At 38.4% G+C, this 13,966-nt stretch overlaps 1 protein-coding gene across 2 annotated transcripts in view; it reads right to left on the bottom strand.

Annotated features, from left to right (window-relative positions):
- LOC124720029 (autophagy-related protein 9A-like) overlaps window positions 1-13,966 on the bottom strand; it is a 151,559-nt gene that overhangs the window by 54,793 nt on the left and 82,800 nt on the right. For both annotated transcript variants that reach the window (XM_047245278.1, XM_047245279.1), the window contains exon 9: window positions 6,379-6,510. In XM_047245278.1, the coding sequence (XP_047101234.1) occupies window positions 6,379-6,510 (132 nt within the window). The remainder of the gene's footprint in view (window positions 1-6,378; window positions 6,511-13,966) is intronic.

A 13,966-nucleotide genomic window follows, 5' to 3' on the forward strand; every position in this document is an offset into this window, starting at 1 on the left:
CAATAAAAGGACTAAAAAATTCCAACTCTGCAGGCACTGACTGCATACCTGCAACAATATTAAAGAAGAGTGCATCAAACCTAATTGAAATACTCACACATTTATGTGACTGCTCACTTCAGGCAAGCACTTCCCCTGATTTATCGAAAACATCAAAAATTATTCCTGTATATAAAAAAGACGATAAAGATAATGTAAATAACTACAGACCTACCACAATTTCCTCCTGCATCTCTAAAGTATTAGAGGAGTTATGTATGACAAACTTATGAAACTTGTAAATAAGAACAGTATCCTATGTAATCAACAACACAGATTCTGAAATAAGAAGTCAACGACAACTGCAATTTACGAGTGCATCAATTCCGTCCTAAACCTGATGGACAAAAAACAGGAATCAATAGGAGTATTCACTGACTTGTCAAAATCTTTTGACATGGTGGCTCATAAAATTTTGCTATCAAAGCTTGAAAGATACAGTATTCTAGGTCTGTCCGACAAATGGATCAGTTCCTTCCTTAATAATCGTAAGCAGACAGTGTGCATCAAGCACACAAATATTGGACTAAAAACTGTATCTGAACACTTATCTAACTAGAAACAAATTAAATGTGGTGTACCCCAAGGAGCAGCAATGGGGCCCTTTCTGTTCCTTCTGTACATAAATGATCTAAACTTAAATGTTGAAGCACATAAAACAATCATATTTGCAGATGACACCGCAATACTACTAAAAGGAGACAGCAATGAACAGCTACAGCAGTCAGTAAATGCAGTCAGTAAATGCAGTCATGAAACAACTTAGCAGCTGGGCACAGAATAATCAGCTTGTAATAAACAGCAAAAATGCCATTGCACTAAAATTCCACAATGTTCTTGTCAAGGATATGTTTATCCCATTCGTCTCTATCAATGACGAACCAGTTAGTAACAGTACTGAAACCAAATTCTCAACACTTTGGCTGCAGAGCAACGTCAGATGGAATAAGCATATTGAATATCTCAATTCAGAACTGAGCAAAACATGTTACCTTCTTTGCTCATTAAAATCATGCTGTAGTGAGAAAACAGTAATGAATGCGTATCATACCTACTTTCATTCTCATCTTAGATATGGGGTCACCTTCTGGGTAAACACTGAAATATCTAATAGCACATTTAAACTGCAAGAAGAGCTATTACAATCTTGTTTCAGTATAAGCCTAGAGAATCTCTTGAACCTCTGTTTAAGAAATGTGGTATTCCTCTGTTTCCATGTGTACACATTATGTAATCCCTTTTATTCTTTGAAATAAATGTAATAGGTAAGGACTGCAGTCTGCAAAAAAACTGTGATACACGTGATCACTTACCAGACAAAACAGAAACTTACATATAACTCAAGTCAGCACAGCTCTGTGCCGAAAAGGTACTTTTCACAGGGGAATTAAGCTTTATAACAAACTTCCTGAAAATGTAAAAGCTATTACTGAGATCAATACCTTTGCAAAATCTCTAGTCATATTTACAGCACCACTGTTTTTACTCCATTGAAGAATATTTAAATTTATGAAGTGTGCTATATAAATACTTATGCATAAAGTGTGTTATTGTAACCTTAAATAAGCATGCCTAGAAATGACTTTCAGCTGTATATTTATAACTTGAATTGTCCAATGTCTTATGCATAAGCTACTTTGTAGACAACAGGACCAATAAATACAACAACCACAACAAGAACAACAACAACAGTGCCGGTACATGTATTCAACTGTCAGGGCTATAAGAATGATTATCATTTGTACTTTTAACTCATTCCATTTCAAAACCATATTTACCACAAATTGATGCATCATCCTAGACAGTTTGCATCATCATCATCATCTCAGAATCATCCTCTATATACATACAGGCACCAGCAATTATAATTTTGACGGTCTACAGCATCATCGGATGATGTTTCTGGGCATTGGTCCCTAGGTACAACTTTAACTACTAAGCCCACTTTACAACCTCTAGAAGTGTACAACATGAATTATGAAACACCCTGTCTAATACAATATATTACTATTATTATTATTATTATTATTATTATTATTCTGTTTCCATAGTTTCAAAACTATTATTTCGATTACATGTGGGTTAGGTATTAAGTATCAGTAAGAGCAATAAAAGAGTGAATGCTGTGAATTTTCATAGAATGAAAAGTAGAAAATTGATGCTGGTTGCTAACCATGTGATTCACTTGTAATTGTATAATGGTGATATTTACGACCTGCTAGGATTTTTGGCCACTTACTTTGACTTTCTGAAAACACAATTTGACATTCTACAATCATTCTTCTATCAAATTTTTGCATCAAATTAGTCAATTCTTACGATAGAGTGAATTTTATAGCAACAACACATGGTTTTCGAAAAGTGTAAAGGTCTTCTGTTTTCTGATGTAATTTTTCTATAGGAAAATTTAATCAAATAGCAAAGTTTTGTGCTCCATTGGTGTAGAATTTAATACTCTACACTTTTTGTAACTTCAGAATTTTCAATTAAATGCTCGGTTTTCGTGGCAGAACCAGAAAAGGCACAATATTTTGATGTGTTTTATTTATTTATTTTTAATCACAGCTGATGCTCCACCCACAAATCGGGGGAAACTCAGATCATTCACATTTGACCTACACTTGAGTATTGCTCATCAGTGTGGGATCCGTACCAGGTCGGGTTGACAGAGGAGATAGAGAAGATCCAAAGAAGAGCGGCGCGTTTCGTCACAGGGTTATTTGGTAAGCGTGATAGCGTTACGGAGATGTTAAGCAAACTTGAGTGGCAGACTCTGCAAGAGAGGCGCTCTGCATCGCGGTGTAGCTTGCTGTCCAGGTTTTGAGAGGGTGCGTTTCTGGATTCCAGAATTCCACTAATTTTTTGAAAGCTGAACTCTAATTTTCTTGGCTTAATATTTCAATGTTTATGAAATCATTTCTCATGAACTGTGTGCCAAACGTGCAGGTACATTCTGTGGTATATGTGGGTACTGTTTGCAAACTGTGTTTTGAATAGAGTTACTAGTAAAGAAGTAATAAATTAAAATGTCACAACCGATGTTGCCATTTTACTGCAAAAACAGCAAAAATTTAGTAAGTGATGAATTTTTGTCAGTTTTGTCTGGGGTGTCAGTGACAAAAAGTTTCAAAAAGCTTTGAGATTATATTTAAGGTATGCTAGAAGTTATTACATACTACCATCCTTAAATACTCCGTGAATAAAATCTGGGTACTCGTGTGCCAGAAGTTATGCTGATCCGAGTCACTGACACACTAAACAAAATGATGAAAGGAAGAAAGTTATTGCTTACCAAATTCTTGCTACCTGAGAAGTAAAAAGAGGAACATCGGGCAAGATGTTTTAATTTATTACTTCCGTATTACTTATTCTAATCACAACACAGTTTGCAAACAGTCTCTATCTTTATCATTGCACAACATGTAGTTCAGAAACTATGACTTTATAAACACTGAAGTGATGAAAACTAGCTTTTACTTCAAATGGATTGCAAATTACTCGGATTATATTCATTCAGCGTTTCATAATGGCAGCACTTAGCAACTACCAACAAACTTTAACCCTCGCAATACAAGGTGGGGGAGGTGGGGGGGAGTGAGTGTACTTTATGCTTACTTTTTGAAAGATTTGCAATCTAATCAGTAACTTTATATTTTAAAATTTTAGCACAATATTTGTCATTTTTAATGAATTATTCTACCAGATTCCACATATGCTTTAAAATTTTGTGTTAAACTTAACCCACAAATTTAAATCTCGGTAGCAGATGTCACTTTGCCCAATGTTATATTCAATATTTTGCGATTCAGGACCTTACTTACACATCAATATCTTTTTGTAATGCATGTTGAGAGTAAAAGTCAGCAACAATGAATGAACTATGCATTTTTTTAATTTTTTTTGTGGTGGTCATGAAGTTGGTAGTACACATTATTAAAGTGCGTTGGTATTGCTAAGAGTGTGCTAAAGGTATTTATCTGGTTCCAGACCCTACTTACACATCAGTAGCTCTTTAAAAAGTTAATGGAATTCAACAGAAATTTATGATTTTTCCCCCCTTCTTCTCGGGTGGACATAAAGTAACCCCTGGTAATGTGCATTATAGAAAGTGCTTCAGTATTACTAGGGAGAAGGATAGTGGTGACACGGACAATAACATGATGGTGGATATTGTAAATAAATAGTTTTACAGTTAAAGCTGACCACGAAATCCTTTAAAAATTTTTACACAATTATGAACCCCAACAATGAGGACTTAATTATTGGACTCCACAGACCTAGAACTGTGGGCAAACACAAGACCAAAATGTAAGTGTACCTAAGGAAGTTGGAGATTTGAGAGACAACTAAGTGGGGGGCTGCCTATTTTTTCTGAAATAATAAATACACGCAAGACTTCTGCACCCTCATCAGCTATAGTGGGCACAGAATACCGCGGTCAGTAGATGCGCAGTGAGCAAGGCACGAGTGGGGAGAGCGGCAATAGGAGAGTTAACCACAAGTGCCGAAGGGAAAATGCTGAGCGCTGGAGGGGGAGCGCCATTCTAAACTAAAATCTGCACTCACACTTTTTCTAAATATTAAGTGAAGCCCCTCCACACCCACACTTGCATGGTGACCATTCAAAAACCTCTATCAACCTCTCCTTTGGTTAGTATCTAAAAAGAATTCTGCTGAGAATGCAGCAATTTATTTTTGCCTGGCTGGTTACCCATTTGTAACTTTCAGAGGAGCATCATGAGGCAAATTTTAAGTAAAACCTACACAATTCTCTGATTGCCGTGTTCTAACTTGCTTCTTTGCCAAAACACACACAATGTCATCTCCGTAACATGTTGCGCAGGCGCAACTGTGAGAGAATTCTGGACCAGTGGTTTATTGAGTTCATTAAGTGATGAAATGAGGAAAAGGAAGGTCAGTAGCCTATGAAAAGGCACATCTTCAGTACAAAGTAGATGTGTAATGTCTTCACTCATGTTGTTCCAAACCCATAGCATTTTTCATTTCTGAAGCTTTTGATGGCCCTTAAAAATTGCATTCTTTCAGCCAAGAAGTCTGTAGTTAGTCAAATAACACGGTAGATAATGAAGTTTTGCATATTAAGCATATCACAAAATACTCTCCTCTTTGCGTGCTACTATTTGCCAAAATCTCATTTCGATATCTCGAACAGTTTATGAAAATATGAGGAATGTTGCGGACATTTCACTCTGCTGCTGTGTGATCACAAATGAGTGTGCTACATCTCGAGGTTCGTGACAGACAGATACCTCCACCCAAGTCTAAAGAAAAATTCAATATGTTATCTAAATTTCATATGCAGCAACACATTATGTAATATGCACTAAATGCAAAATCATAACGACACCTATTTTTTCATTGTAAACTTTTTAAAATTTTGCGCAGTATCTTACTTCCACTTAAATATCACAATAACTATAACCATTAACGAAACTAAGGGCACATAATCACGAAACTGATATACAGAGTTTCAGAAGCAATGGTCAGTATTCAAGAATATGACGGGAATAATCATTCGAAACAAAAAAGTCAAGTAAACAAGGGGGCTAAAATGCATACCTTAAGAGCTATGAGGAATTCTTGATCTTCGATACTGTGAAACAAATCTCTTCTACTGCAAGCTCTTAGCTTTCCGTATTTTGGGAAGCGATAGTATGGGCTAAAACAAGAAAAAAAAGTCCAGTAAACATGTGCCCTAAAATGCATAACTTAAGAGCTATGAGCACTTTTTTATCTTCGCTATTTTGAAACATAACCCTTCTAATGAACAAGTGCTCACAACTTTTAAGGTATGCATTTTTGAGCACATGTTTACTGAACATGTTTTTATTGTTTTGATCCATACTACCACTTCCCAAAGTATGGGAAGCAAAGAGCTTGCAGTAGAAGAGGTTTATTTCACAATATTGAAAACCAAGAATACCTCATAGCTCTTAAGGTATGCATTTTAGCCCCCATGTTTACTTGACTTTTTTGTTTCAAATGATCATTCCTGTTATATCCCTGAATATTGACAACCACTTCTGAAACATCCTGTATAAAGCAATAAGTAACGCAAAAATGAAATTTTTTTACCAAATAGTTTTTGTAAAATCATTTGAGAAAGATTGCAGAGCACGCGCCTCAATTCTGACATCGCCGACTGGTCGAAAGGTAGCAAACACTGATGGCCGCACCTTCCAAACAAACAAATGAACTCGCCCAGCACTAGCAATGAAACACTTTCACCACACATCGCCCACTGTATCCTTCACAGACTCTTACTACGTTTCGTGTGAGTACGATTCGGGAAGAAGCAACAGAAACAGTGGGACTCACCGGCAGCAGGCGATGATGCCACCAAACACGGTGATGGCAGTGAGGACGTGCTCCACAGTCAGGACATCCTCGTCGTAGATTGTGAGGATCAGCAGCACGGCCAGGAAGGCGCCCGTCATGAAGGAGACATTCCTAAGGGCAAAAACACCGACAATGACAGTAAATTTAACGGGGCTCCATGTCAGGAGAGCCAAAGGCGAGGAGACTATAAAGTTCGATTTAAATTACTTAGCACCTGACGGTTAAGGCCCAAAGGCGGAACTTGACAGCAAAAAGTACTGTGTGGATACAGTTTGCAAAACGCCAAATTTTGCACAGTGACAGAAAATCATTTTAACAGTTTGACTGCTAACCCCATTAATTTGTGGGTACAGAAATTTCAGCAGACAGCTGAGGTCATCAGTCCCCTAAACTTAGAACTATTTAAACCTATCGACATCACACACATCCGTGCCCGAGGAACGATTCGAACCTGCGACTGTAGCAGCAGCACGGTTCCAAACTGAAGTGCCTAGAACCGCTCGGCCACCGCGGCTGGCTGCGTTGAATGTCGACATTTCTGTCGTAGCCCCAAATATTTAAATGACCAAGAGAGATAAGTCACAAGAAGAAAACAGCGTGTCCAAATAAAAATGGAAAAACTTGAGAAACAAGTTTTACATAAGCAACGTCTTCAAAACTTTGTAAAATGTATAATGTTGGTACACTTGCCGCAGAACTTTAAGATAGTGACATGTGCATCCAATGCGGTGTGGTTGCAAAACCTAAAAACTGCTATCTCGACAGCCACTTATAACGTGCAGGCCTGCGTGCATTCTATGATATGCTTGCTACACTGTCAGCACGATAACTGATGACGTGGCATCTAGAGGCCTTTCTTTTCCTAAATGTGTAAGTGACTGATGGTGCAGCATCTCATTTTAAATACCGCTTTCAACTTTATGAGCTTGGAACACACTGTACAAAAATTAAGACAAAAAACTGATGTTTTCAGCAACAGGGCATGGAAAAAGTGCATGTGATCGGATAGGAGGTCTTTGTAAACAACTTGCAACAAGATTTAATCTCCAGCATGAAGCTATTGATACTTTAGGAGGTGCTATTGGATTTGCACAAACCATATCAAAATTACTACAAAACACGAAAATCTTACTTCCAAATGAAAATACGAGAGCTGTCCAGAAAGTAAGTTACGATTGATCGCGAAATGAAAATCACAGTGAAAATCAGAAATGTTTCATTTGTAACAGTTAGCTACACCTTTCAGCTACTTCTCTACGTAGTCGCCATTCTGACTCAGACATTCGTCGTAGCGTTGTACCAACTTTCCAATAACCTCATCATAGAAGGCATACACCAGTGCTTTCCGCCAATTCTCTACGCTGGCCTAAAGCTCGTTGTCCGTGCCAAAATGTTGTCTTCATAGCCAGCGGTTCGTTTGAGCAGAGATGAAACTCAGTGGGAGACAATTACGGGCTGTATTGAGGGTAACCAAACATTTCCAATTGAAACGATGCAGGAACATCTTCATTGCCCCTGGAGAATGAGGCTGAGAATTGTCTTGAAGAAGAAACCGCACGACAGTTATGTAATGTTGGTTGCATAGCTTCAGGGGAAAATTCTCACCAGGCCCTCGTACTTGGTGGGAGACACTATTTTCTATAACATCTTTACGCGCTCACTAAGAGCTCAGGAATGAAAAGAGTGACATAATCCTACCTAGAGTCATACTGCCCAACGCATCTTTGCAAACCTTTATCGGATTTTCATAGTCGTTTCCATTTCGTGACCGATCGTAACTTACTTTCTGGACAGCCCTCGTACATTAGGGGAATTCCATTTAAAAAAGCGACAACAGTAGTCTGCTATGAAGCCAGTGGTTGGAATTCAGTCAAGTCAGTGCTGGGATCTATCCCGGAGTGGCACATACATTGCAACAACAGTTTTCCACAAAGTGCGGCCTGTTACTGCGTGTGAAAGGTAGGTACCTCAGTATGAGTTAGCAAACATTGTTGTAACTTCCTTCTGTGGCGGATAGGTAGATAATTAGACCCTCTCATGTGGTGCAAGATGTAGCCATCTCCTTTATGACACCATCATCCGGCAAATTCTTTCAAGCGGCCATCATCAACAGCTCAGTGTGCAGTTCCCATTTCCCAAATACTCCTCTGATTGGATCATCCTTATCCACATGCAATTTCAGCTCAGGAGCAGATGGAAAAAAAAAAAAAAAAAAAAAAAGAAAATCAAATGAACCCTTTTCAACAGTGCAGTGTTGACTGTTAGGAGTGTAACCAATTTTAATTCATGGAATATGATAAGGAAGTAAAATCATGACACAAGACAATAAAAATTTGTGAATAATATCAGAAACAGAAAAATGTATATACAAAGCGATTTCTATACCTAATTTTTTTATGAAGTGCTTGAACAAAATGAACAGTTGTTTCCCATTCACTTATATGTAAAGTAATTATGTTCACTATGATATAATGATTTGCATCACATTTACTCAACATCTGCAATCGATTTAAATTTTTAAGTGTCCTGGATTTTTTGACTTTAAGAGTAGCTAGGTCTAACATAAAAATTTCTGAAATTTTACACTGCAAAATATTGCCCACTCCACTTCTACCCTCCATAAGTACAGTGTCCAACTAATGCACAACCCAATTTTTAGAATATTCAGGATGGGGGTTCTAGAGAAAAATAATTCATACAAAATAAAAAAAATTCACATACTCTTATCTTCACATAGAAACATTTTGACAGTTTAAGAATTTCAGGTGTTGATGCCATAGATGGTAGTTAGTAGTCTTTCCATTTTATCAGTTCTCAAGGCAGTTAACATCCTATGATTATGCATATTTTTCAAAACATGGAAGTTTGCTAAAAGTTACAAATGATGAAGGTTTTTATTAAAAATAATTTCACATTTCTATCGCTCATAGTTTTCTTATTACATTTTTCCCCATATCATCATGACATTTTCACAAATACTCTCATTTAGAGAGGTTATAACATTTTAACAAATCATCAGAAAATTAAACAATGAAAAATCCAGGATGGAATGTAACTATATTATGAAAAGGAAACTTACTACTCACCATATAATGGAGATGGTGAGATGCAGATAGGCCCAACAAAAAGACTGTCACAAATAAAGCTTTCGGCCAGTAATGCCTTTGTCAACAGTACACACACACACACACACACACACACACACACACACACACACGTACATATCTGCAGTCTCAGGCAACTGACACTCACTCTCTCTCTCTCTCTCTCTCTCTCTCTCTCTCTCTCTCTCTCTCTGTGTGTGTGTGTGTGTGTGTGTGTGTGTGTGTGTGTGTGTGTGTGTGTGTGTACTGTTGACGACGGCATTACTGGCCGAAAGCTTTATTTGTGACAGTCTTTTTGTTGGGCCTATCTGCATCTCACCATCTCCGTTATATGGTGAGTAGCAACTTTCCTTTTCATAACATTGTTACAGCAGAAAATTTAAATATTTCAGTATTTGAAAGGTGTCTCATGGAATTTCAATACACAATTTTTTTTTTTTCAGGGAACTTGGAAATAACAATGTAACACACTTGCTCTTGGCCTACATGATTTGAGATGAAACTGCCCTGATGCCTCAGCAAATGTCCTATCTACCAATCCTTTCTTTTTCCCATTCAGCTGAGTAGCACTTCATTAGTTACTCTATCTACCCATGTAGTTCTCAACGTTTTTCTGTAGCACCTCATCTCAAAACCTTCTGTTCTTTTCATGTCTGAACATTGTGTCGTGCATGTTTCACTTCTGTGAGATGCTACACTCCACACACATCTCCAGAAAAAGACTACCCAACACAGTAATCTATACTGAATATTAACAAATCTCTCTTTTTCAGGGGTGTTCTTTCAGTGTCTCACTTCCTAAGCTAATTCCCTCTGCATTGACTGGTTTAAATTGTTTCACTTTTTTCTCTCTCAGCTGGGCCCACAGCATACATGATGTCAAAATATGACATTTTTATATAAATTGATTCCCAGCTAGTTGCGAAATTTTTACTGACTCGTGCTGGCCATATTTCTTCACAACAAGCAGGTTTTTGCTAGTATGCCATTGTTGAATGTACCTGTTGATGTTACAGTTAATATAGTATTAATAATAATTAATAAGTATAATAATATAGCCTATGTATGTTTCATATAAAGTTGTTTTACTAATTTAATTACATGGTTCACGATGTGGGTTCCTGTAGTCATGTCCTAGTTCATGAACCACGGGCAACGTATGAGTGGCCAAGTAAGTGGTCCCGACAGTCGGGATACCAGTTACTTTGGAATAAGACTGGGCATCTCTGACATATTCTGGGTCGTGGTCACCTTTGTGCTCATACGGCAAAGACTACCAAATCCTCCAGTTAGTCCCTCAGCCGTTAGGGGTAAAACCCAATGGGACTCGGGGCAAGTAAGGCTAGCAACCTGCTTCCCTGGTATTTTAAATATGATGCTGGCAACAATCAGAGCAAAATGCCTCGGACCTTTGGAGGTGATGGAGTCCCACCTCTAACTGACAAACCAGGGACTCCTAAGATACGACTTGGCAAACAAATGGTAATGAGATGGGGAGAGCTATTAATATCAATGGGGGCTACTCTGGGAAGAAGGTAGAGCTGGCAGAGGCTGCAAGTAAGATGGGGCTGGACGTTTTAGCTGTTAGTGACATTCGGGTAAGGGGTGAGAAAGAAGAGGAAGTGGGAGAATACAAGGTCTACCTGTCAGGAGTCAAAGCAGGAATAGCACAATGGGGTGTAGGGCATTAGATCAGGAAAGAAATGGAACCCAGCGTAGTTGCAATAAGGTATGTAAACGAACGACTGATGTGAATAGATTTGACAGTGTCTAGCAAGAAAATTAGGATTGTATCAGTATATTCGCATTGTGAAGGGGCAGATCAAGATAAGATGGATAGTTTTTATGAGGCACTCAGCGATGTAGTTGTTAGAGTAAAGGACAAGGACAGGGTTCTGCTCATGGGTGATTTTAACGCCAGGATTGGAAATCAAACAGAAGGGTATGAAAAGGTAAAAGGTTATGGGTAAATTTGGAGAGGATATGGAGATGGAGACCAACAGGAACGGGAAACAACTCTTGGATTTCTGTGCCAGTATGGGCTTAGTAATCACAAACTCCTTTTTTAAACATAAGAACATTCACCGGTATACTTGGGAAGGCATAGGAACCAGATCTGTCATTGACTATATAATAACAGATCATGAATTCAGGAAGGCTGTGAGGGACGCACGTGTATTCAGGGGATTCTTTGATGACACTGATCATTATTTAATCTGCAGTGAAATTGGGATTGTGAGGCCGAAAGTGCAGGAGGTCAGGTCCATATGTAGGAGGATAAGGGTGGAGAAACTTCAGGATAAGGAAATCAGGCACAAGTACATAACAGCGATCTCAGAAAGGCACCAGTTAGTTGAATGTAGTCAATTACAATCAATGGAAAAGGAATGGACAAGTTACAGGGACACAGTACTAGAAGTGGCTAAAGAATGTCCTGGAACAGTAGTGTGTAAAAGTAGGATGAAGCAAACAGCTTGGTGGAATGACACAGTCAAGGCAGCCAATAAAAGGAAAAAGAAGGCGTATCAAAAATGGCTACATACTAGAACTCAGGTAGACAGAGAAAGTTACGTTGAAGAAAGAAACAAAGCCAAACAGATAATTGCAGCATCCAAGAAGAAATCTTGGGAAGACTTTGGAAACAGGTTGGAGACTATGGGTCAAGCTGCTGGAAAACCATTCTGGAGTGTAATTAGCAGTCTTCGAAAGGGAGGTAAGAAGGAAATGACAAGTATTTTGGACAGGTCAGGAAAACTGCTGGTGAATCCTGTGGATGCCTTGGGCAGATGGAGGGAATATTTTGAAGAGTTGCTCAATGTAGGTGAAAATACGATCAGTAATGTTTCAGATTTCGAGGTAGAATGGGATAGGAATGATGATGGAAATAGGATCACATTTGAGGAAGTGGAGAAAATGGTCAATAGATTGCAGTGCAATAAAGCAGCTGAGGTGGATGAAATTAAGTCGGAACTCATCAAATACAGTGGAATGTCAGGTCTTAAATGGCTACACAGGATAATTGAATTGGCCTGGGAGTCGGGACAGTTTCCATCAGACTGGACAAAAGCAGTAATCAAACCGATCTTTAAACATGGAAACAGAAAAGATTGTAACAACTACAGAGGCATCTCTTTAATCAGTGTTGTGGGTAAAATCTTCTCAGGTATTGTTGAAAGGAAAGTGCGAGTATTAGTTGAGGACCAATTGGATGAAAATCAGTGTGGGTTTAGACATCTAAGAGGTTGTCAGGACCAGATCTTTAGCTTACAGCAAATAATGGAGAAGTGTTATGAGTGGAACAGGGAATTGTATCTATGCTTTATAGATCTAGAAAAGGCATATGACCGGGTTCCTAGGAGGAAGTTATTGTCTGTTCTACAAGATTATGGAATAGGAGGCAAACTTTTGCAAGCAATTAAAGGTCTTTACATAGATAGTCAGGCAGCAGTTAAGAGTTGACGGTAAATTGAGTTCATGGTTCAGAGTAGTTTCAGGGGACGACAAGGCTGCAACCTGTCTCCACTGTTGTTCATGTTATTTATGGATCATATGTTGAAAACAATAGACTGGCTGGGTGAGATTAAGATATGTGAACACAAAATAAGCAGTCTTGCATATGTGGATGACTTAGTTGTGATGGCAGATTCGATAGAAAGTTTGCAAAGTAATATTTCAGAGCTAGTTCAGGAATACAGAAATACAAGTCGCTGAGGAATGAAATAAATAGGAAGTGCAGGGAAGCCAAGACGAAATGGCTGCAGGAAAAATGTGAAGACATCGAAAAAGATATGATTGTCGGAAGGACAGACTCAGCATACAGGAAAGTCAAAACAACCTTTGGTGGCATTAAAAGCAACGGTGGTAACATTAAGAGTGCAACGGGAATTCCACTGTTAAATGCAGAGGAGGGAGCAGATAGGTGGAAAGAATACATTGAAAGCCTCTATGAGGGTGACGATTTGTCTGATGTGATAGAAGAAGAAACAGGAGTCGATTTATTAGAGATAGGGGATCCAGTATTAGAATCGGAATTTAAAAGAGCTTTGGAGGACTTACGGTCAAATAAGGCAGAAGGGATAGATAACATTCCATCAGAATTTCTAAAATCATTGGGGGAAGTGGCAACAAAACGACTATTCATGTTGGTGTGTAGAATATATGAGTCTAGCGATATACCATCTGACTTTCGGAAAAGCAACATCCACACAATTCCGAAGACAGCAAGAGCTGATAAGTGTGAGAATTATCGCACAATCAGCTCATGCATCGAAGCTGCTTACAAGAATAATATACAGAAGAATGGAAAAGAAAATTAAGAATGCGCTACGTGACGACCAGTTTGGCTTTAGGAAAAGTAAAGGGACGAGAGAGGCAATTCTGACGTTACGGCTAATAATGGAAGCAAGGCTAAAGAAAAATCAAGACACTTTAATAGGGTTTGTCGACCTGGAAAAAGCGTTCGA

The sequence above is a fragment of the Schistocerca piceifrons genome, chromosome 11 (genome assembly GCF_021461385.2).
Source record: "Schistocerca piceifrons isolate TAMUIC-IGC-003096 chromosome 11, iqSchPice1.1, whole genome shotgun sequence".
Classification (NCBI taxonomy): domain Eukaryota; kingdom Metazoa; phylum Arthropoda; class Insecta; order Orthoptera; family Acrididae; genus Schistocerca; species Schistocerca piceifrons.